The sequence below is a fragment of the Anolis sagrei genome, chromosome X, assembly GCF_037176765.1.
Source record: "Anolis sagrei isolate rAnoSag1 chromosome X, rAnoSag1.mat, whole genome shotgun sequence".
NCBI classification, from domain to species: domain Eukaryota; kingdom Metazoa; phylum Chordata; class Lepidosauria; order Squamata; family Dactyloidae; genus Anolis; species Anolis sagrei.
The window spans coordinates 11,648,504-11,673,948 of NC_090034.1; the positions used below are offsets into that span (position 1 = coordinate 11,648,504).

Sequence of the window (25,445 nt, forward strand, 5' to 3'; positions counted from 1 at the left end):
TCTTGAAAAGCTATAACTTCCAGAATATCATAGCCTTGAGCCATGGCAATTAAAGAAATGTAGAACTGCATTAATTCTATAGTGTAAATGCATTGCTTGCGACCCCAAGGAAACAGAGCCCCACAGCTTCTGAATCAAAAAGACCCACAATCTCAACAACCTCTTTTTCAACTCTGGAAATGCGAGTTACATCATTCACTGAAAACTGAGGCTTGGCAGGGCAGTCTGCTCTCCTGGCCATAAATTGGACCAAGAAAAAGGACTGGAAGGTCCCCAGCCTGGGATTTGGAGAAGAGATGTTGATTTTCCCTTGACCATTCTCTGCTGAGAGGCATCCTGCCAACCCTTTTATAAGCCTGAAACAGATTGCTCCATTTTGCAAAACTAATCTCTCTCCTGCCAGGCCCCCTTGCCATGCTGTTCTTTCCCTTCGCAGCATCTTCCAACTGATAATAACCTTCTTTGCCTCCTCCCAGGTCTATTTGGCATGTTATGCCTGTTATTTGGGTCAGTATGTAAGTGTTATCTCAAGTAGCCTCTTTTTTTCTTGGCTCCGGATCCTCCTTTTGACCCGATTCGTTCTGCTTGACTGTGGTTACAACCAAATGCTGTTATATTACTTGAGTTTTGCTCCCAGAGTAGAGCAGGAGGACTCAGAGTTTCCTGGAGAAGTATCCTCTCTAGAGTTGCATTGGAAGACCTAGTGAGTCTTAAAGATGTATCCTTTCTAGAGTTATGCTGAAGGACCTAGAGATTTCTGGATTGGCATCCTTTCTAGAGTTATAATGCAGGACCTAGAGACTCTCTGCATTGAAAGATCTAGGGTTTCCTGGGTTATCATCTCTAGAGCTGCACTGGAAGACCTAGAGAGCCTGAAAGATGTATCCCTTCTAGAGTTGTGTTGGGAGGACCTTGAGTTTCTGGAGAGGTATCCTCTCTAGAGTTGCATTGGAAGACCTAGAGAGTCTTAAAGATATATCTTTTCTAGAGTTATGCTGAAGGACATAGAGATTTCTCGATTGGCATCCTTTCTAGAGTTATAATGCAGGACCTAGAGACTCTCTACAATTGCACTGGAGGATTTAAAGATTTCTGGAAAGATATCCTCTCTAGAGTTGCATTGAAAGATCTAGAGTTTCTGGAGAGGTATCCTCTCTAGAGTTGCGCTGGAAGACCTAGAGAGTCTTAAAGATGAATCCCTTCTAGAGCTGTGTTGGAGGACCTCAAGTTTCCTGGAGAGGTCTCATCTCTAGAGTTGCATGGGAAGACCTAAATAGTCTTACAGATGTATCCCTAGTTGTCTTGGAGGACCTAGAGATTTCTGGATAGGCGTCCTCTCTAAAGTTACATTGCAGGACCTCGAGACTCTCTAGAGTTGCATTAGAGGACTTAAAGATTTCTAGAAAGATATCCTCTTTAGAGTTGCATTGAAAGACCCAGTCTCCTGGAGAGGTACCATCTCTAGAAGGGATAAATCCTTAAGACTCTCTGGGTCTTCCAATGCAACTCTAGAGATGGTATGTTGGAAGACCTAGAGACTCCTAGGGAGGCATCCTCTCTAGTTGCATTGGAAAACCTAAAGATTTCTAGAAAGATATCCTCTGTAGAGTTGCATTGAAAGACCTCAGGTTCCCTGGAGAGATATCCTCTCTAGAGTTGCACTGCAGGATCTAAAGAGTTCTAGAGAGGCATCCTCTCTACATTTGCATTAGATAACCTACAGTTCCTTGGAGAGGTATCCTCCCTAGAGTTGCATTGCATTGGAGAATCTAGAGATTCCTGAAGACATGACTTCTCTAGTTGATTTGGAGGATGTAGAGACTTGGTAGTATTGCACTGGAGGACCTAGAGATTCCTAAAGAGATATTTTCTCTAGAGTTGCAATGGAGGACCTAGAGACTTGGTAGTATTGCACTGAAGGACCTAGAGATTTCTAAAGAGATATCTTCTCTAGAGTTGCATTGGAGGACCTATAACTTGGTAGTATTGCACAGGAGGACCTAGATATTCCTAAAGACGTGCCTTCTCTAGAACTGTACTAGAGGACCTAGAGTCTTGGTAGTATTGCACTGGAGGACCTAGAGATTCCTAAAGAGATATCTTCTCTAGAGTTGCACTGGAGGAGACAGAGACTTGGTAGTATTGCACTGAAGGACCTAGAGATTTCTAAAGTGATATCTTCTCTAGATTTGTATTGGAGGACCTATAACTTCGTAGTATTGCACAGGAGGACCTAGATAGTCCTAAAGACGTGCCTTCTCTAGAATTGCACTGGAGGACCTAGAGACTTGGTAGTATTGCACTGGAGGACCTAGAGATTCCTAAAGAGATATCTTTTCTATAGTTGCATTGGAGACCTAGAGATTTGGTAGCATTGTACTGGAGGACCTAGAGAGTACTAAAGAGATATCTTCTCTAGGTTTGCATTGGAGGACCTAGAGACTTCATAGTATTGCACTGGAAGACCTAGAAATTCCTAAAGAGATATCTTCTCTAGAGTTGCATTGAAGGACCTAGACTTTAGGTCCTCCAATGCAGCTCTAGAGAAGATATGTCCTTTAGGTCCTAGAGACTTGGTAGTATTGCACTGAAGGACCTAGAGATTCCTAAAGAGATGTCTTCTCTAGAGTTGCACTGGAGGACCTAGAGACTTGGTAGTATTGCACTGGAGGACCTAGAGATTCCTAAAGAGATATCTTCTCTAGAGTTGCACTGGAGAATCTAGACTTGGTAGTATTGCACTGGAGGACCTAGAGATTCCTAAAGAGATGTCTTCTCTAGAGTTGCACTGGAGTATCTAGACTTGGTAGTATTGCACTGGAGGACCTAGAGAATCCTAAAGATGTGCCTTCTCTAAAATTGCACTGGAGGACCTAGAGACTTGGTAGTATTGCACTGAAGCACCTAGACATTCCTAAAGAGATGTCTTCTCTAGAGTTGCATTGGAAGACCGAAAGATTCCTAGGGAAGCATCCTCTCTAAATTATGTTGGAGGATCTATAGATTTCTAAACAGGTATTCTCTTTAGGATTTTGCTTGGTCGGATCATGACCTGAGTCTCCTTCCACACTTTGCTTAGACCTATTGATGAAAATGCAACCATATCCACCAAAACAACTTGGAGATACTACCAAACAAGCCAGAATACATCAAAGGAAAGACAAAATTGCACAATTCTGCAATCTGGGGTGCTGTTTCCATTATGCTTCCTTGGCACAGCCAACTTGGCCTCTCTTTGCCTTGTGCAACTATAAGACAATGGGTTGTTGTAGGTTTTTCCGGGCTATATGGCCATGTTCTAGAGGCATTTTTCTCCTGACGTTTCACCTGCATCTATGGCAAGCATCCTCAGAGGTAGTGAGGTCTGTTGGAAGTAGGAAAATGGGTTTATATATCTGTGGAATGACATGGGTGAGACAAAGGACTTTTGTCTGCTGCAGCTAGGTGTGAATGTTTCAACGGACCACCTTGATTAGCATTTAATGGTTTGAAAGTGCCTGGGGGGAATCTTTTGTTGGGAGTGATTTGATGTGCCTGATCAGACAATGGTCGGAGTCTCCTTCCAGACCTATGTATTAAAAACACTACTCTTATCCATTGCTTTCAGGCACCACAATACTCCAGAGATCCCTCCTGAACAAAGCAGAAAGCATCAAAAGACAGACAAGGTTGTCCTTTCCCCCGTCACTCAAGCTAGAGTTTGGAAAGAGCTGCCAATGACGTAAATTAGCTATAGAACTAAATGCGCAGCCGGCCTTTTCTCTGGTTGGAGTGATGAGGAGGACGAAGAGTGGCTGTATTTCAGTTGGGAAAGCATTTGGTGAGTCAGAAAAAAATTAAAAAGGGGAAAGAGACAGGCGAAGGGAGAGAAAAGCCAGGCTGGGCTGCTCTGACGTAACCCGACCTTCCAACGATGAGCCATTCAAGACTCCCACCTTTCCCTTTGGGCTGCTCCTTTCGTTTGTGCAAAAGGGCACCCAAAGATGTGTCATTGACCCTCTCCGAAGCATACAAAGGAGTCAGCTACGGATGATAGCATAAGGCTTGCTCACAACATCAATGCTGGATCTCTAGGGGTGCATCTACACTGCAGTTTAGCACCACTTACTTAGGCGATCCCTCGTTTTCTGAGGAGGATTGTCTTCCAATATTTTTGTGGGTCTGCATGTGGCTGTGGAACTCTATTCTTGATCTGCATCTTTTTCCGCAGTGAGGGCACTGGTTTCCAGGTGGAAGGTGGTCTCGGTCAGGATTGGCTTGACGCGCCTTCCTCTTGGCACGCTTCTCCCTTTCGCCCTCCATTCGTGCCTCTTCAAATTCTGCAACATTGCTGGTCACAGCTGACCTCCAGCTGGAGCGGTCAAGGGCCAGGGCTTCCCAGTTCTCGGTGTCTATGCCAGAGTTTTTACGGTTGGCTTTGAGCCTATCTTTAAATCTCTTTTCCTGTCCACCAACATTCTGTTTTCCGTTCTTGAGTTCGGAGTAGAGCAACTGCTTTGGGAGACGGTGGTCAGGCATCCGGACAACGTGGCTGGTCCAGCGGAGTTAATGACGGAGGACCATCGCTTCAATGATGGTGGTCTTTGCTTCTTCCAGCACGCTGACGTTTGTCTGCCTGTCTTCCCAAGAGATTTGCAGGATTTTCCGGAGGCAGCGCTGATGGAATCATTCCAGGAGTTGCATGTGACGTCTGTAGACAGTCCACGTCTCACAGGCATAGAGCAGGGTTGGGAGGACAATAGCTCTATAAACAAGCACCTTGGTATCCCTATGGATGTCCCGGTCCTCAAGCACTCTCTGCTTCATTCGGAAAAATGCTGCACACGCAGAGCTCAGGCGGTGTTGTATTTTGGTGTCGATGTTGACTTTGGTGGAGGGGTGGCTGCCAAAGTAGCGGAAATGATCAACATTTTCTATTGTTACACCATTAGGCTGTATCACTGGCATTGGAGAGGGGTTGGCTGGTGTCTGCTGGAACAGCACCTTGTTTTTTTCAATGTTCAATGACAGGCCGAGCTTCTCGTATGCTTCTGCAAAGGTGTTTAGAGTGGCTTGTAGTTCTTCTTCTGAATGCGCACAGATGATGTTGTCATCAGCATACTGGAGTTCTATAACAGATGTTGTTGTAACCTTGGTTTTGGCTTTCAGTCTGCTGAGGTTGAATAGCTTGCCATCTGTCTGATAGATGATTTCCACTCCGGTGGGAAGCTTCCCATCAACAAGGTGAAGTATCATAGCGATGAAGATGGAGAATAAAGTTGGGGCAATAACACATCCCTGTTTGACACCGGATTCCACCTTAAATGGGTTACTTTGGGAGCCATTGCTGTCCAAGACTGTTGCCATCATGTCACTTTAACTGCCTTGGCTCCATGCAATGGGAATCTGGGACTTGTAGATGGACAGCGGGCTACTATTCTGGCCCTATGTATTCCCCCCCCCCCCCCCCCCGGTTGCAGTCCGGAAACAGGCTAGAGATGGAGAAACCAGAGCTTGCCAAAGGCAGTGAAAACTCAAACACACTTATCTCGCTATTACATAAGTCAAGCAAAGGCTGAGCTGGCAATTACTTTGGGAATCAATTCCGACCCATTTGCAACCTTTTACTACACAGGTTCCAGGAAAAACGCACCACGAGCACTTTGAATAATCGTCGCCATAATAACAAAAAGGAAGCAGCGGTGGGTGTAGTCGCTCCTGTTGTTTCGGAGGAAAACTGACTCAAGGCTCCCGTAATCCAGGAATCAGGGCAATTAGGCTTTGAACCCAGATCCACTTTGAGAAAGAGAGAGTTTCACCTTGGGACGTATTAGAGTAGTGGTTCTGAACCTTCCTAATGCCGCGACCCCTTAATATGGTTCCTCATGTTGTGGTGACACCCAACCATCACATTATCATAATGTAAATATCTGATATGCAGGAAGTATTTTCATTCACTGGACCAAATTTGGCACAAATACCCAATATGTCCAAATCTGAATACTGGTGAGGTTGATGGGGATTGATTTTCTCACTGGGAGTTGTAGTTGGTGGGATGTATAGTTAACCTACAATCAAAAAGCATTCTGAACTCCATCTACGATGGAATTGACCCAAACTTGGCACGCAGAACTCCCATGACCAAGAGAAAATACTGGAAGGGTTTGGTGGGCATTGGCCTTGAGATTGGGAGTTGCAGTTCACCGACATCCAGAGAGCACTGTGGACTCAAACAATGATGGATCTGGACCTACCTTGGCATGAATACTCAATATGCCAAAATGTGAGCACTGGTAGAGTTTGGGGAAAGTAGACCTTGACATTTCTGAGTTGCAGTTGCTGGGATTTGTAGTTCACCTACAATCAAAAAGCATTCTGAACCCCACCAATGATAGAATTGGGCCAAACATGGCACACAGAATTCCCATGACCAACAGAAAATACAGGAAGGGTTTGGTGAGCATTGACCTTGAGTTTGGGAGTTGTAGTTCACCTACATCCAGAAAGGATCGTGCACTCAAACAATGATGGATCTGGACAAAACTAGGCACGAATACTCAATATGCCCAAATGTGAACACTGATGAAGTTTGGGGAAAATAGACCTTGACATTTGGGAGATGTAGTTGCTGGGATTTATAGTGCACCTACAATCAAAAAGCATTCTGAACTCCACCAACGATTGAATTGAACTAATCTTGGCATGCAGAACTCCCATGACCAACAGAAAAAAGTGGAAGGGTTTGGTGGGCATTGACCTGGAGTTTGGGAGTTGTAGTTCACCTACATCCAGAAAGGATTGTGCACTCAAACAATGATGGATCTGGACAAAACTAGACACAAATACTCAATATGCCCAAATGTGAACACTGATGAAGTTTGGGGAAAATAGACCTTGACATTTGGGAGATGTAGTTGCTGGGATTTATAGTGCACCTACAATCAAAAAGCATTCTGAACTCCACCAACGATGGAATTGAACTAATCTTGGCACGCAGAACTCCCATGACCAACAGAAAAAAGTGGAAGGGTTTGGTGGGCATTGACCTTGAGTTTGGGAGTTGTCGTTCACCTACATCCAGAGAGCACTGTGGACTCAAACAGTGATGGATCTTGACCAAACTTGGCACAAATACTCAATATGCCCAAATGTGACCACTGGTGGAGTTGGGGAAAATGGACCTTGGCATTTGAGAGTTGTAGTTGCTGGGATTTATAGTGCACCTGCAATCAAAGAACCTTCTGAACCTTGTCAGTGTATAACAGCATTGAATGTTTGCCGTATATGTGTTCCGTGATCCGCCCTGAGTCCTCTTCGGGATGAGAAAGGCAGACTATAAATACTGTAAATAAGTAAATAAATAAACCTTAGAAACTTTTATGAAGCCTCTGATGGACAGCAAGACGACTTCATCATCGCTCCATTAGAGAGCGACATCCTTGTGAGGTAGTTCTTCATGCTTTTACGGATGAAAGGGGTCTCGGCGTTCTGTTTTTCCTTTTTCCTCCAGGATTACCTCTGTTGTGTTTTTCTTGCAGGCAGGTTGCTTTGACTCTCTTATCTTTGATATGACATAAAGGTTTCGCTTCCCTCCTCCTCCTCCTCGATGCGCTAGTAATCCCTTGGGAGTGATGTGCTGTACATTATGGTAATGTGTCCTTAGATGTTCCCGGCGCAGCGAAGGTAATCCAAGACAGGGAAGGTGAGCTTGCAGGGGCCTCTGCAAGGCATTTGGGGAGCTCTTTGCTCTCCTCAGCTCTTAAGGCAGAATTTCTCAATCTGGGGGTTGGGACCCTTGGGGGGGGGGGGGGGGGGTTGCAAGGTGTCAGAGGAATCACCAAAGACCATTAGAAAACAGTACTTTCTGTTGGTCATGCGGGTTCTGTGTGGGAGGTTTGGCCCAATTCTATCATTTGTGGGTTTTAAGGGGCTCTTTGAGTGTAGGTGAACTATAAATCCCAGCAACTTCAAGTCCCAAATGTCAAGGCCTATTATCCTCAAACTCCAGCAGTGTTCACATTTGGGCATATTAAGTATTCATGCCAAGTGTGGTTCAGATCCATCATTGTTTGAGACCACAGTGCTCTCTGGATGTAGGTGAACTACAACTCCCAGTCTCAAGGCCAATACCCACCAAACCCTTCCAGTATTTTCTGTTGGTCATGGGAGTTCTGTATGCCAAGTTTGGTTCAATTCCATCGTTGGTGGAGTTCAGAATGCACTCTGATTGAAGCTGAACTATAAATCCCAGCAACTACAATTCCCAAATGTCAAGGTCTATTTCCCAAAACTCAATCAGTATTCCCAAATGTCAAGGTCTATTTTCCCCAAACTCCACCAATATTCATATTTGGGCATATTGAGGATTCGTGCCAAGTTTTGTCCAGATCCATCATTGTTTGAGTCCACAGTGCTCTCTGGATGTAAGTGAACTACAACTCCCAATCTCAAGGCCAATGCCCACCAAATCCTTCCAATGTTGGTCATGGGAATTCTGTGTGCCAAGTTTGGTTCAATTCCATCGTTGGTGGAGTTCAGAATGCACTCTGATTGAAGGTGAACTATAAATCCCAGCAACTACAATTCCCAAATAACAAGGTCTATTTCCCAAAACTCAATCAGTATTCCCAAATGTCAAGGTCTCTTTTCCCCAAACTCCACCAATATTCACATTTAGGCATATTGAGTATTCGTGCCAAGTTTTGTCCAGATCCATCATTGTTTGAGTCCACAGTGCTCTCTGGATGTAGGTGAACTACAACTCCCAATCTCAAGGCCAATGCCCACCAAACCCTTCCAATACTGGTCGTGGGAGTTCTGAGTTGTGTGTGCCAAGTTTGGTTCAATTCCATCATTGGTGTTCATGATGCTTTTTGATTGAAGGTGAACTATAAATCCCAGCAACTACAATTCCCAAATATCAAAGTCTGTTTTCTCCAAACTCCACCAGTATTCACATTTGGGTGCATTGTGGATTCATGCCAGGTTTGGTCCTGATCCATCATTGTTTGAGTCCACAGTTCTCTCTGGAGGTAGGTGAACTACACCTCCCAGTATCAAGGCCAATGCCCACCAAACCCTTCCAAGTATTTTCTGTTGGTCGTGGGAGTTCTGTGTGCCAAGTTTGGTTCAATTCCATCATTGTTTGAGTCCACAGTGCTCTCTGGATGTAGGTGAACTACAACTCCCAGTCTCAAGGCCAATGCCTACCAAACCCTTCCGGTATTTTCTGTTGGTCATGGGAGTTCTGTGTCCCATCGTTGGTGGAGTTCGGAATGTTCTTTGATTGTAGATGAACTATAAATCCCAGCAAATGACATACTCAACCCCACCAGTATTCAAATTTGGGTGTATTGGGTATTTGTGTCAAATTTGTTCCAGTGAATGAAAATACATCCCGCATATCAGAGGATTCACATTACGATTTATAATGGTAGCAAAATGAAGTAGCAACGAAAATAATGTTATGGTTGGGTGTCACCACAACATGAGGAACTGTACTAAGGGTCTTGCAGCTTTAAGAAGGTTGAGAACCACTATCTTAAGGGCATGTCTACTCTGTCAAATTGATGCAATTTGACTCCACTTTAATTATTATGTCTCAATGTGACAGAACCTTGGGTACCGTAGTTTGACAAGGTACAAGCACTCTTGAGCAGAGTAGGCTCAAGACCTTATTTATTTATTTTTATTTATTTATTTCATTTACTTATACCCCGCCCTTCTCACCCCGGGGGGGACTCAGGGCGGCTTACAGTGGGGGCACAATTAGATGCCCAAAACAATTTACAGCAATACAAATACAATCATCACAACAATTAATTAAAACATCAGTACATAATAGCAACATAATAAAAACATAATAAAAACATAAACAATCTCATGCTCGGGTTCAGAGTCCATATGTCCATTCCATTCCAATTGTTCTTGTCTATCATCAGATCCTTCAGTTAACCTTCAGAATGACCAAAGGCTTGATCCCAGATCCAGGTCTTCAGTCTTTTCCTAAACACCATGAGGGAGGATGCCGATCTGACCTCCCCGGGGAGTGAGTTCCACAGGTGGGGGGCCACCACTGAGAAGGCCCTGCTCCTCGTCCCCGCCAGCCTCACTTGTGAGAGTGGCGGGGTCGAGAGCAGGGCCTCCCCAGAAGATCTTAGGCTTCGAGGTGGGATGTAGAGGGAGATCCGTTCGGACAAATACACCGGGCCGGAACCGTATAGGGTTTTGTAGGTCAAAACCAGCACTTTGAATTGTGCTCGGAATTGGATCGGCAGCCAGTGGAGCTGACGCAATAGGGGGGTGGTGTGCTCCCTATACGTCGCCCCGGTGAGCAATCTGGCTGCTTCTCGCTGGACTAATTGTAGTTTCCGAGCAGTCTTCAAAGGCAACCCCACGTAGAGTGCGTTGCAGTAATCCAACCGGGATGTGACAAGAGCGTGGACCACCGTGGCCAGATCTGGCTTCTCAAGGTACGGGCGCAGCTAAATTTAAAATTGCTCCTCTTGTGATTGCACAGCATTGAGCTGCTGAAGTTAAAGTGGTGCAAATGCATTAATGTGACAGTGTAGATGCACCCACCAACACCCTCAAAACTTACCAGTGACTCCGTAGGAAATTGAGGAGTAAGATGGTGGCTCCCAAACAGTAGCAAGCCACATAAGGAGACCGGAAGAGGCGAGTGAGCGACCGAGTCCTGTGCTCCCATCTGGCCATCTAAAAAGGGCAACAAAAAGGGATATAATAATAATAATAATAAGGCATTCATGGCCGGAGTCACAGGATTGTTGTGAGTTTTCCAGGCTAAATGGCCATGTTCCAGAAGCATTCTCTCCTGACGTTTCGCCCACATCTACGGCTGGCATCCTCAGAGGTTGTGTTGGAAACTAGGCAAATGGGGTTTATATATCTGTGGAATAATGTCCAAGGTGGGAGAAAGAGAGAATAATGTCATGGCCAGAATCACTGGGTTGTTGTAGGTTTTTCCGGGCTATATGGCCATGTTCTAGAGGTATTTTCTCCTGACGTTTCACCTACATCTATGGCAAGCATCCTCAGAGGTAGTGAGGTCTGTTGGAAGTAGGAAAATGGGTTTATACATCTGTGGAATGACCAGGGTGGGGCAAAGGACTCTAGCATTTGATGGCTTGGCAGTGCCTGGGGGAATCTTTTGTTGAGAGGTGATTAGATGTGCCTGATTGTTTCCTCTCTGTTGTTTTGCTGTTGTAATTTTAGAGGTTTTTTTAAATATTGGTAGCCAGATTTTGTTCATTTTCATGGTTTCCTCCTTTCTGTTGAAATTGTCCACATGCTTGTGTATTTCAATGGCTTCTCTGTGTAGTCTGACATGTTGGTTGTGAGAGTGGTCCTCTAGAACATGGCCATATAGCCTGGAAAAACCTACAACAACCTCCAATGTTGCAATTGGCCACCTTGTTTGGCATTGAATGGCCTTGCAGCTTCAAAGCCTGCCTGCTTCCTGGACAAAACGACAGGAGAGAATACTTCTGGAAATATGGCCATGCAGCTCGGAAAACTCACAGCAACATAATAATAATAATAATAATAATAATAATAATAATAATAATAATAATAATAATAATAGAATTATAGAATCCTAGAGTTGGAAGAGACCACCAAAGGTCATCCAATCCAACCCCTTTCTTCCAGGAATGGTGTGTGCCAGGCTGGGTGATGGTTCCTTACTCCCCATCAGACATAGGATTATAGAGTTTGAAGGGATTCCCAAAGATAATCTAGGCTACCCCCTTCCTTGATTTAGGGAGACATAATTGAAGCCCTCCTGACAGATGGCCACCCATCTCTGCTTAAAAACTAGATCAAACTTGTACATTTCATATAGAGAAGACATGGGCAAACTTGGGCCCTCCGGGTGTTTTGGACTTCAACTCCCACAATTCCTAACAGCCAGTACGTGTGAAAAAGATCTTGGAGTCCTCGTGGACAACAAGTTAAACATGAGCCAACAATGTGATGTGGTGGCAAGAAAAGCCAGTGGGATTTTGGCCTGCATCAATAGGAGCCTAGTGTCTACATCTAGGGAAGTAATGCTACCCCTCTATTCTGTTTTGGTTAGACCACATCTGGAATATTGTGTCCAATTCTGGGCACCACAATTCAAGAGAGATATTGACAAGCTGGAATGTGTCCAGAGGAGAGCGACTAAAATGATAAAAGGTCTGGAGAACAAGCCCTATGAGGAGCGGCTTAAGGAGCTGGGCATGTTTAGCCTGAAGAAGAGAAGGCTGAGAGGGGATATGATAGCCTTGTATAAATATGTGAGAGGAAGCCACAGGGAGGAGGGAGCAAGCTTGTTTTCTGCTTCCATGGGGACTAGGATGCAATGAAACAATGGCTTCAAACTACAAGAGAGGAGATTTCATCTGAACAGGAGGAAGAACTTCCTGACTGTGAGAGCCGTTCAGCAGTGGAACTCTCTGCCCCGGAGTGTGGTGGAGGCTCCTTCTTTGGAGGCTTTCAAACAGAGGCTGGATGGCCATCTGTCAGGGGTGCTTTGAATGCAATATTCCTGCTTCTTGGCAGGGGGTTGGACTGGATGGCCCAGGAGGTCTCTTCCAACTCTTTGATTCTATGATTCTATAAGTAGGCTGTTAGGAATTGTGGGAGTTGAAGTCCAAAACACTTGGAGGGCCCAAGTTTGCCCATGCCAGTTTTGGTCACTATCCTTCTATTGATGCAGCCTGGAATTGTATTGGCCATGTTAGCTGCTGCGTCACACTGTTGCCCAGATTCAGCTTGTGCTGTAATACAACTTTCGCATATACATCTTTTCTAAAAGCTTTCACCTGGCATAATTCAAAATAATAAAACATATTTCTTATATCCATCCTGAGACGTAGGATTACAATCAATGCTTTTGTGGCCGCCTTCTCCCCCGACGGCTATATAAAAATCATAAAAAGAGACAACCTATAAGACGAAGCATCATTTCCAGAGCGCGTGAAATCACTCTCGTGTTTGATACAGGGCATCCGAAAATTGCCATTTCAACACAACGTCAAAGAAAGGCACAACGGAGCGGCAATAAATAGAGATGGATCGTACTCCACGGATAACACAACCCAGAACGCGTTTCGCCCGTGTGTGCTTTTTGCCAACCCACCGACGCCTCTCCCTGACTATTTCTTCTTTGATATAAATAGCTTGCAGTATAGTAAATTCAATTTGGGAGGAAGGCAAACGCTAAAAACAACCTTCGGCGGCAAATGCGTCAGCCGGCTGCTATAATGGGAGCTGCGACAAAAAAAAAAAAGGGTCTGGGGGTGAAGGCATGAGTCGCAGATACTTTATTGAATGACGCCAGGATTCGAACCTGAGTCATGGAGCGAACGGGAAGGCAGGCAATCAACAAGCTGTTATTGATGCCTTTCGCACAGAGCAATGGATGCCACTTGCATGCTGATCACACGCAGTTTTTCCCCCAACTAATCTGAATAGATCCTGGTATTGTGTCTTCAAGGGTGCAGCGACAATGCAGTTTCACACCACTTTCATCACCGTGGCTCAAGGGTATTAGATCCTGGGAGTTGTAGTTTGCACTCTTGCATTGTCAGAGAAGGCGCCAGGCCTTGTCGAACTACAACTTCGAGGGTTCCATAACCTTGAGCCATATAAGTGCAAGGAGTATCACAGCACTACGTTAATATATTGTCGAAGGCTTTCATGGCCGGAATTGCTGAGTTGCTTTATGGCCATGTTCCAGAAGCATTCCCTCCTGACCTTTCGCCTGTATCTATGGCAGCCATCCTCAGAGGTCATGAGGTTCCAACAGACGTCACAAGCTCTGAGGATGCCTGCCCTAAATGCAGGCGAAACGTGTCCAATTCTGGGCACCACAACTGAAGAGAGATATTGACAAGCTGGAACCAGGCCTTGTCAAACTACAACTTCCAGGGTTCTATAGCTTTGAGCCATATAAGTGCAAGGAGTGTCATTAATATAATATGAATATATTGTCAAAGGCTTTCATGGCCGGAATCACTGAGTTGCTGCATGGCCATGTTCCAGAAGCATTCTCTCCTGACCTTTCGCCTGCATCTATGGCAGGCGTCCTCAGAGGTCATGAGGTTCCAACAGACCTCACAACCTCTGAGGATGCCTGCCCTAAATACAGGCGAAACGTGTCCAATTCTGGGTACCTTAACTGAAGAGAGATATTGACAAGCTGGAATGTGTCCAGAGGAGGGCGACTCAAATGATCAAGGGTCTGGAGAACAAGCCCTATGAGGAGCAGCTTAAAGAGCTGGGCATGTTAAGCCTGAAGAAGAGAAGGCTGAGAGGAGACATGATAGCCATGTATAGATATGTGAGAGGAAGCCATAGGGAGGAGGGAGCGAGCTTGTTTTCTGCTTCCCTGGAGACTTGGATGCGGAACAATGGCTTCAAACTATAAGAAAGGATATTCCATCTGAACATCAGGAAGAAGTTTCTGACTGTGAGAGCCGTTCAGCAGTGGAACTCTCTGCCCCGGAGTGTGGTGGTGGCTCCTTCTTTGGAGGCTTTTGAACAGAGGCTGAATGGCCATCTGTTGGGGGTGCTTTGAATGTGATTTTCCTGCTTCTTGGCAAAATGGGGTTGGACTGGATGGCCCCATGAGGTCTTTTCCAACGCTATGATTTTATGTAGTCTGATAACACTTTAGATTGCTCTGGCTCAATGCTATGCAATCCTGGGAGTTGTAGTTTGGTGAGGCACCGGCTCCCTTCGGCTGAGAAGACAAAATGCTTTGTAAAGCTACAACTCCCATGATTCCTTGAGCCATGGCAAGCAAAGTGGTGCCAAACTGCATTCATTCTATACTGTAGATACCGCCAGAGAGTGCTTTTAGTAAACTACAAATCCCAGGACTCCACAGCCTTGAGCCATGGTAGCTAATCCTGCAAATCTTTTGGGAAGACAGGTGGACAAATGTCAGCGTGCTGGAAGAAGCAAAGACCACCAGCATTCAAGTGATGCTCCTACACCATCAACTCTACTGGCCACGTTGTCCGAATGCCCAATCACCGTCTCCCAAAGTAGTTACTCTACTTCCAACTCAAGGACGGGAAGTGTAACATTGGTGGACAGGAAAAGAAATTTAAAGATGGTTTTAAAGCCAACAAAAACTGTGGCATCGACACCGAGAACTGGGAAACCTTGGCCCTTTAATGCTCTTACTGGAGGTCAGCTGTGACCAGCAGTGCTGCGGAATTTGAAGCGGCACGAATGGAAGGTGAAAGGGAAAAACTGTTTGGGACCGCCTTCTACCTGGAAACCGATGTCTCCACTGCAGGAGAACATATGGATCAAGAATAGGGTTCCACAGCCACCTATAGACCCACTGCCAAGACACCTGACTTGGAGGACCATCATCCTTGGGCTATGAGGGATCACCTCAGTAAAAGTGGTGCCAAAATGGATTAATTCTACAGTGTAGATGCACGGTTTGTTGACCTAAGTGTACCCTGATGACTATGACTTTTCTGCAAGGGCAAGGTTGACGATGAAACCCCCAAAAGGGCTCGCGGTTTCGAACGGCATGTGCGTTATGCATCCGAAACGTGCAACGGCTTACCCATTGATGATATGCACGGCCCTTGCTCCCCACCTCCTCCTCCCTCCCCCTTTTTGCAAAAACCTCTTCAATTTAATGAGTTGCAAAGGCCACAGGGCACGCTTCATGCCTACTTTGCTCCATTCATATTAAGTGTTTGTTCCAGGGAGACGGGGATACGGTTTCCCCTGCATCCAAGTCTGTCCTGCTGCATTTTCATTAACTTCGACAAACCTGGCGCCTGCTTCTATTTTGCGCCGTTCCATTTTTATCTCCGGCTTACCGCAAACAGAAGGCGCTGTGCCAAATACGAAGCCACCTGTCTAGGTCCTTATATGGCCCCATCTCATTTGGGACCCTCTGCAGCAAAGGTCCGACCATCACAGAATAGAGTGGGGTTAGGACTTCACTCTATCAACACATTAATGGAATCTAGAATCGCATTGGCCTTTTAAGCTGCCGCATCACACTCTTGACTCAGTTCAGATTGCAGTTTACTAATACTCCTACATCCCTTTTCACATGATCTGTTTCCAAGCCAGAGGTCACTTGTCGATTGTATTATTTCCTTTCATCTAGACTAGACTTTAACTGGTATAGTCTATAATCACATTGGCCTTTTCTGCTGCTGCATCACACTCTCAAGTCCGACTCATACTCAGTTTATGGTCTACCAAGACGTGGATAACAAGGTTATGTTGTGTCTCTACAACACTGCGATTTGTAGAGGGACAAGGCCAAGGTGAATCATAGAATCATAGAATCAAAGAGTTGGAAGAGACCTCATGGGCCATCCAGTCCAACCCCATTCTGCCAAGAAGCAGGAATATTGCATTCAAATCACCCCTGACAGATGGCCATCCAGCCTCTGTTTAAAAGCTTCCAAAGAAGGAGCCTCCACCACACTCTGGGGCAGAGAGTTCCACTGCTGAACGGCTCTCACAATCAGGAAGTTCTTCCTCGTGTTCAGATGGAATCTCCTTTCTTGTAGTTTGAAGCCATTGTTCCGTGTCCTAGTCTCCAGGGAAGCAGAAATCAAGCTTGCTCCCTCCTCCCTGTGGTCACTTGTTGATTGTATTATTTCCTTTCATCTAGACTAGACTTTAACTGGTATAGTCTATAATCACATTGGCCTTTTCTGCTGCTGCATCACACTCTCGACTCATACTCAGTTTATGGTCTACCAAGACTTGGATAACAAGGTTATGTTGTGTCTCTACAACACTGCGATTTGTAGAGGGACAAGGCCAAGGTGAGGATGGATGGACTCTCTGGGATCCCTTTTTGCATGGACTTATTTATTTATTTATCGTGTCGTCCGCAACCAGAACATTGTATTACATTTCTAACAGAACAAAACAAACAAACAGATAAAAAAACACACAAATTTTGCAAACTTGGTAGCTGATTAAATGTCCTTTGACCAGTATCTGTCCACTTGGAGTGCCTCTGGTGTTGCTGCAAGAAGGTCCTCCATTATGCATGTCGCAGGGATCAGGTTGCATTGCAGCAGGTGGTCAGTAGTTTGCTCTTCTCCACACTCGCATGTCGTGGATTCCACTTTGCGGCCCCATTTCTTAAGATTGGCTCTGCATCTCGTGGTGCCATAGCGCAGTCTGTTCAGCGCCTTCCATGTCGCCCAGTCTTCTGTGTGCCCAGGGAGGAGTCTCTCATTTGGTATCACCCACGGATTGAGGTTCTGGGTTTGAGCCTGCCACTTTTGGACTCTCGCTTGCTGAGGTGTTCCAGCGAGTGTCTCTGTAGTTCTAAGAAGACTATGTCTTGATTTAAGTCATTTATGTGCTAGCTGATACCCAAACAGGGGATGAGCTGGAGATGTCTCTGCCTTGGTCCTTTCACTATTGGCTGCTACTTCCCGGTGGATGTCAGGTGGTGCAATACCGGCTAAGCAGTGTAATTTCTCCAGTGGTGTAGGGCACAGACACCCCGTGATAATGCGGCATGTCTCATTAAGAGCCACATCTACTGTTTTAGTGTGGTGAGATGTGTTCCACACTGGGCATGCGTACTCAGCAGCAGAGTAGCACAGCGCAAGGGCAGATCTCTTCACTGTGTCTGGTTGTGATCCCCAGGTTGTGCCAGTCAGCTTTTGTATGATATTGTTTCTAGCACCCACTTTTTGTTTGATATTCAGACAGTGCTTGTTGTAGGTCAGGGCAAGGTCCAGAGTGACTCCCAGGTATTTGGGTGTCCTGCAATGCTCCAGTGGGATTCCTTCCCAGGTAATCCTCAGAGCTCGGGATGCTTGTCTGTTCTTAAGGTGAAAGGCACATGACATGGGGGACATGAGAGAAGCCTCCTCGCAGGATTGCAAGACCTCCGGGCGTCCCCTGGCAACGCCTTCGTAGACGGCTGATTCTCTCGATCCAGAAGCAACTTTAACTGGTCTAGCCTATAATCACATTGGCCTTTTCCGCTGCTGCATCACACTCTCGACTCATACTCAGTTTATGGTCTACCAAGACTTGGATAACAAGGTTATGTTGCATCTCGACAACACTGCGATTTCTAGAGGGACAAGGCCAAGGTGAGGATGCATGGACTCTCTGGGATCCCTTTTTTGCATGGACTGATTTCTAGCCACCCATCCCATAGCAAAGCTGCTCGAATCCGGGGATCTCACGCCGCTCCCCGGATTCGAACCTGCGACCTTTCAGTCACCAATTTCAGCAGCTCAGTGGTTTAACCCACTTACCTAAGTGTCCCCCCCCCCCTCCGGTGACGCAGTGGGTTAAACCACAGAGTTGTTAAACTTGCTGACCGAAAGGTCGCAGGTTCGAATCCGGGGAGCGGCGTGAGCTCCCGCTGTCAGCCCCAGCTTCTGCCAACCTAGCAGTTCAAAAACATGCGAATGTAAGTAGATCAATAGGGAAGGTAATGGCATTCCAGGCAGTCATGCTGGCCACATAACCTAGGATGTGTCTACAGACAACGCCAGCTCTTAGGCTTAGCAATGGACATGTGCACCAACTCCCAGAGTCGGACACGACTGGACTTAATGGACTTAAAATTTCCTTTACTAAATGTGGCACTGTACATTTCCCCCCACTGGTGTTCACATAGCTCGGTGACACGTTACCGGCCCACACAACCAGACTGATGCACATTGATTTTTTTTGCACAAGGACTACCTCGAAAAGGAATTGATTCTCCGTACCTCCCGGAGTCCAAGGCATTTGCCAATCAGACATGTGGCTCTCTCATGTGCCTTTGAGAGCAAAACAGGCCACATGTCCTTGGGTTGCAAAACATTCCCCAGCAATACCTCTCTATTCAAGGAAACCCACCCGTGGAATGTGGCAAGAAAAATGGACTAGAGCCGTATGCTTTGGGATTTAGTACATATTGAATCCTAGAGTTGGTAGAGACCCCCAAAGATCATCCAGTCCAACCCCTTTCTGCTAGGAAGGAAGACATCATCCAAGCCTTTCTAACAGATGGTCATCCAGCCACGGCATAATAATAATAATAATAATAATAATAATAATAATAATAATAGAAGAAGAAGAAGAAGAACCATAGGATTCTAGAGTTGGAAGAGACCCTCAAAGATCATCCAATCCAACCCCTTTCTGCTAGGAAGGAAGACACCATCCAAGCCTTTCTAACAGATGGCCATCCAGCCACGGCATAATAATAATAATAATAATAATAATAATAATAATAATAAGTTGTTGTACGTTTTTTCGGGCTATATGGCCATGGTCTACAGGCATTCTCTCCTGACGTTTCGCCTGCATCTATAGTAAGCATCCTCAGAGGTAGTGAGTAGATCAAATGAGGTAGTGAGGTCACTCACTACCTCTGAGGATGTTTGCCATAGATGCAGGCGAAACGTCAGGAGGGAATGCCTCTAGACCATGGCCATATAGCCCGAAAAAACCTACAACAACCCAGTGATTCCGGCCATGAAAGCCTTCGACAACAACAACAACAACAACAACAATAATAATAATAGAAGAAGAAGAACCATAGGCCCCCAAAGATCATCCAGTCCAACCCCTTTCTGCCAGGAAGGAAGACACCATGCAAACCAACCTGACTGATGGTCATCCAGCCACTGCTTAATAATAATAATAATAATGGGTTGTTGTAGGTTTTTTCGGGCTATATGGCCATGGTCTAGAGGCATTCCCTCCTGATGTTTTGCCTGCATCTATGGCAAGCATCCTCAGAGGTAGTGAGTAGATCAAATGAGGTAGTGAGGTCACTCACTACCTCTGAGGATGTTTGCCATAGATGCAGGCGAAACGTCAGGAGAGAATGCCTCTAGACCATGGCCATATAGCCTGAAAAAACCTACAACAACCCAGTGATTCCGGGCCATGAAAGCCTCCGACAATAATAATAATAATAATAATAATAATAATAATAATAATAATAATAGAAGAAGAAGAACCATAGGATTCTAGAGTTGGAAGAGGCCCCCAAAGATCATCCAGTCCAACCCCTTTCTGCCAAGAAGGAAGACACCACCCAAGCCCTCCCAACAGATGGCCATTCAGCCACTGCTTAATAATAATAATAATACCACTTTGTTTATCTCCTTGAATTGTGTTGCCAAGAAGTGGACACAGAGTTATTCTTTGTAAAAAGTAGACTCTTTTCCAGAGGCTGTGTTATGTACTCCTGTACTTCAAAAAGTTTTACAGCTTCAAACCATTTTCGGGTTGCATTTGCCAGTCCTTTGGAGAGCGCCGCTGACCGCTTGCTATCCCAACTTAGGATCAGAAATCTCATTGTGTTGGCAATTGATTCTGTTTTTCGCTTTCTCTCTGCTCGGATTGGAAGCCTTGGGGAAGACAGGGCTAATGTATTATTTAAGCGGTGGGGCAAAGCAACACAGACCTGGCATTATCTGCAGAACCACATTAAATGGAACATGAGCACAAAGTCCCTTCTACCGCCTTTGGCCCAACGATTCCTAGAAAGACTTTCGTCTCCAAAGCTGGAAGGAAAACATTGCATTATTGGATAACAAGGTTATGTTGCATCTCTACAACACTGCGATTTGTAGAGGGACAAGGCCAAGGTGAGGATGGAGGGACTTTGGCTACTCCCCCCGCCTCCCAATTATGACCAAGGGTGCATCTACACTGTGGAATTAATGCAGTTTGGTACCACTTTAAAAGCCATGCCTTAAGCCGTGCCAGATGGACATTCAGCCTCTGCTTAATAATGCTAATACCAATTCTACTACTAGAATCCTAGAGTTGGAAGAGACTCCAAGGGCCATCCAGTCCCACCCTCTTCTGCCAGGCAGGAAGACACCATCTAAGCCCTCCTGACAGATGGCCATTCCACCTCTCCGGTGGAGCCCCTGGTGGCACAGTGGGTTAAACCCCTGTGCCGGCAGGACTGAAGACCGACAGGTCGCGGGTTCGAATCTGGGGAGAGGCAGATGAGCTCCCTCTATCAGCTCCAGCTCCTCATGCGGGGACATGAGAGAAGCCTCCTGCAAGGATGATAAAACATCAAATCATCCGGTCGTCCTTGCAGACAGCCAATTCTCTCACAACAGAAGTGACTTGCAGTTTCTCAAGTCGCTCCTGACATGACAAAAAAAATTCCACCTCTCCATAATAATAATAATCTATACACATAATAAAAATGAATACATATACAGGGTTAGTCAAAATGCATAGGCCAATAAGCCATTCAATTGAATGGCTTATTGGCCTATGCATTTTGACTAACCCTGTATATGTATGTGGGACTGGGGTGTCCACTTACACAGACAAGCTCCTGCCTCCACAAACACTCAGGAGACACCAATGGCCCTCCCTCCAATGACATTGCAGGTTACAGTGAGCACCGTAAACATATCCAAAAGCCCTGTCAATGTCCTCCACAAACACCATACTGCCCACCACTCAAGTGAAGGCTTTCATACGGGGACAATTTCATCCTAGATTTCATGTGTTTCCTCCACCACAGGCACCCCAGTGCTCCTTACTCTCTCCATTGATGTGGAATTTGCATGACCCCATCCATTGCTTCTCCCTTAAACCTTTCCTATTTTTTTTCCTATGGCACACAGCAAACAGAGGAATTGATCAGCAACTGAACATACGAGAGAGGTTTGGGGAGAATTCATAATTTATAAGAGTTGTAGGGACTGGGATGTGTAGTTCACCTACAATTTAAGAGCACTCTGAACTCCACCAACAATGGACCTGGAACTAACTTGGCACACAGAAACCCCATGACCAAGAAAACATACTGGAGGTCTTTGGAGGGATTTACAGGAGTTGTAGTTCACCTACATTCAGAGCACACTATGAACCCAAACAATGATGGATCTGGAGCAAACCTGGCATGCATACTCGATATGCCTAAATTTGAGGTGAATTGACCTGGACATTTTGGAGTTGTAGGTACTGAGATTTATAGTTCACCTGCAATCAATGAACACTCTGAACTCCACCAAAGATGGAATTGGACCAAACTTGACACACAGAGCCCCCATGTCCAGCAAAACAAAAACAACAAAACAACAAAAAACAAACTGGCAGTCTTTGGGGAAAATTCACTTTGATTTGGGGGAGTTGTAGTTCACCTACATCCAGAGAGCACTGTGATCCCTGACAGATGGCCATCCAGCCTCTAAATAACAACAACAACAACAACAACAACAACAACAACAACAGAGTTGGAAGTATCACATAGAATCAAAGAGTTGGAAGAGACCTCATGGGCCATCCAGTCCAACCCCCTGCCAAGAAGCGGAAATATTGCATTCAAATCACCCCTGACAGATGGCCATCCAGCCTCTGTTTAAAAAACTCCAAAGAAGGAGCCTCCACCACACTCCGGGGCAGAGAGTTCCACTGCTGAACGGCTCTCACAGCCAGGAAGTTCTTCCTCATGTTCAGCTGGAACAGGCCCAACCCTTTCTACTAGGCAGGATGACACTATCCAAGCCCTTCTTGTGGCGTAAAGTAAAATAAACCATGAGTAGTTCATGTTTGATCAGCTCACACACTGCTTTGCCAAAGAAAGAAAATATGCCACACAGGTGAACAGTAAAGAACAAGTAGTTTACTCTTCGTAGTTAAGAACAACATAGGTGCAATGTGATTAGTTGCATCAACTCACATAATGTCCTTTTATGAGACATTGAAAATTGTCTTTCTTTGTCCATGTGGATCAATACCTTCAGCAGCTCATGAAACGAGCACACTCCAAACTCTGTCCCTCTCTGCTTCTCCCTTTTTCTCTCGCTGTGCACGTGCATAGCTCAAGCCTGAACAAAAATGTAACAGTAACCAAAAGTCCCAGGCTCAGCCTGCTCCCTGGGCAAGCCCAACCAATCAGCTTCATGCATCTTATTTTACAGTTGCCACACACACACACTCACTGATTCCTTGCATGCTCCAACACTTCTGACAGATGGTACTTACGAGTATCAATAATACTAAAACTATAGATCAATTAGTAAATAGGAGCCCCCGGTGCCGCAGTGGGTTAAACCCCTGTGCCGACAGGACTGAAGACCGACAGGTCACAGGTTCGAATCCGGGGAGAGGCGGATGAGCTCCCTCTATCAGCTCTAGCTCCTCATATGGGGACATAAGAGAAGCCTCCCACAAGGATGATAAAAACATCAAATCATCCGGGCGTCCCCTGGGCAACGTCCTTGCAGACGGCCAATTCTCTCACACCAGAAGCGACTTGCAGTTTCTCAAGTCCCTCCTGACATGACAAAAAAAGTAAATATACTAATTATTATTAGTAGTAGTAATAATTATTACTAATAATAATAATATCTCAAAGCGCCTCACAAGATAGTGAGATGTGTTTTGGTGAGTGATCTTCATCAGTGGCCAATATGAATCTTGTATGGTCCACTATTATCTTCAGACCAAACCCTTTGGGAAAGGTTTATGTTTCTTCTCATTCTCTCATAATATGTGCCATAAATCTCCAAAACAAGACCAGTTCTGGATATTTTCCAATGTCTGGGCCGTAAAGATACTGACTGTTCTGTTCAGTTTGATCCCTGTTGTTTACAAAATGGAAAGGAGCATAGACTGCCATCGTTCTCAAAAGGTTAATTTCTGTTGCCGAGTCATAAGTTTATCCTTCCCCGTCGGGTGCAAACGTGCTTTGTGTGATCCGGCATTGTCATCTAGGTTTAGTGCCATTATTATGAATGGAGTAATCTATATATCTAATGCACATGCACCCACGCCTATCCATGCAGCCCTGACCTCGGAGCAATTTGGAGATGCACACGCATGAAGAGCACGTTCCTCCCTTTGCAAATGCCATGGGATGGAGAGAAAAGAAGAAAGCGATTCAATGTTGGCATGAGCAAACGTAATGGTACAAGCATGGATCCCCATCAAAGTGAATTTGGATGGAGATCAATGCATGGCAGAGCTGGGTATGTTTAGTCTGGAGAAGAGAAGTTTGAGAGAAGGGAGCCATGTTTAAATACGATGAATCAGAGGCTGGATGGCTATCTGTTGGGAGGGCTTGGGTTGTGTCTTCCTTTATGGCAGCATTTCTCAACCTGGGGGTTGGGACCCCTGGGGGGGGGGGTTGCAAGGGGGGGTGTCAAAGGGGTCACCAAAGCTGATAGTCTTAGGAACCCCTTTGGCAGAGAAAGCTGAAGATCTCTCAACTGTCCTCTTTCTTTTTGGAAATAGATGGTGAATCTTCTCAGTTGGGCTCTCAGCCAAAGTGAATGGCAGCGTGTCAAGGTCTATTTTCCCCAAAATGCACCAGTGTTCACATTTGAGCATACTGAGTATTTGTGCCAAGTTTGGTCCAGATCCATCATTGTTTGAGTTCACAATGCTCTCTGGATGTAGGTGAACTACAACTCCCAATCTCAAGGTCAGTGCCCACCAAATCCAGTCTTTTCTGTTGCTCATGGGAGTTCTGTGTGCCAAGTTTGGTTCAATTCCATCCTTGGTGGAATTTGGAGTGCTCTTTGATTGTAGGTGAAGTATAAATCCCAGCAAGTATAACTTCCAAATTACAAAATTAATCCCCCTCAACACCACCAGTATTCGAATTTGGGCATATCGGGTATCTGTGCCAAATCTGTGCCAAATTTGGTCCAGTGAATGCTCACCAGACCTTTACAGTATTTTCTATTGGTCATGGGATTCTGTGTCAAGTTTGGTCCAATTCCATCGTAGTTGGAGTTCATAATGCTCTTTGATTGTAGGTGAACTATAAATCCCAGCAACTACAACCCCCAAATGAAAACATCGTCCCTGCCCCAACCCCACCAGTATTCAAATTTGGGCGTATTGGGTATTTGTGCCAAATTTGGTCCAGTGAATGAAAATACATCCTCCATATCAGATATTTGCATTACAATTCATAACAGTAGCAAAAATACCGTTATGAAGTAGCAATTGAATTAATATTATGGTTAGATTAGAAGGAGTTGTAGTTTGACAAGGCCTTGAGCCTTTGGACCGCAATGGGTTTCTCCGCATCGCCACCTGAAATAAGAAACAGCGAGACGGCAAACTTAATTGCTGGTGGGGGAAAAAAATGCCAAGAGGGGAACAGAACAACCCTCCCCTCCGCCGCTAATTAATTTGTACAAGCGAGCAATTAAGAGGAGACGCTATTTGCATGCAAACCCTCTAATGAGCGCCTCTGAAGAGATGTTCCTACGTGAGGCCGGATCAGAGGAACGTTCAAGGTGTCTCTCCCAAGGAGGGAACGCCACGACGCCTCCAACGAGCCCAGGGCCAATTAGGCGACGCTAATGAGGCTGCTTAAAGAGTACGCAACCCGTTGCGAACAATTATGGGCAACGGCGCCGCAATCATATTCTTCCCTATCGCGTTGGGAGAACGTGCAACCAGGGATGTTGTTGCACTCCTAAACATGTGTCTCTTTT

General features: G+C 45.5%; 1 protein-coding gene across 4 annotated transcripts in view; it reads right to left on the reverse strand.

The window, feature by feature from the left end:
* LOC132782122 (phosphatidylethanolamine N-methyltransferase) overlaps nucleotides 1-25,445 on the reverse strand; it is a 94,802-nt gene that overhangs the window by 37,764 nt on the left and 31,593 nt on the right. For all 4 annotated transcript variants that reach the window (XM_067473653.1, XM_067473654.1, XM_067473652.1 and 1 more), the window contains one exon: nucleotides 10,580-10,695. In XM_067473653.1, the coding sequence (XP_067329754.1) occupies nucleotides 10,580-10,695 (116 nt within the window). The remainder of the gene's footprint in view (nucleotides 1-10,579; nucleotides 10,696-25,445) is intronic.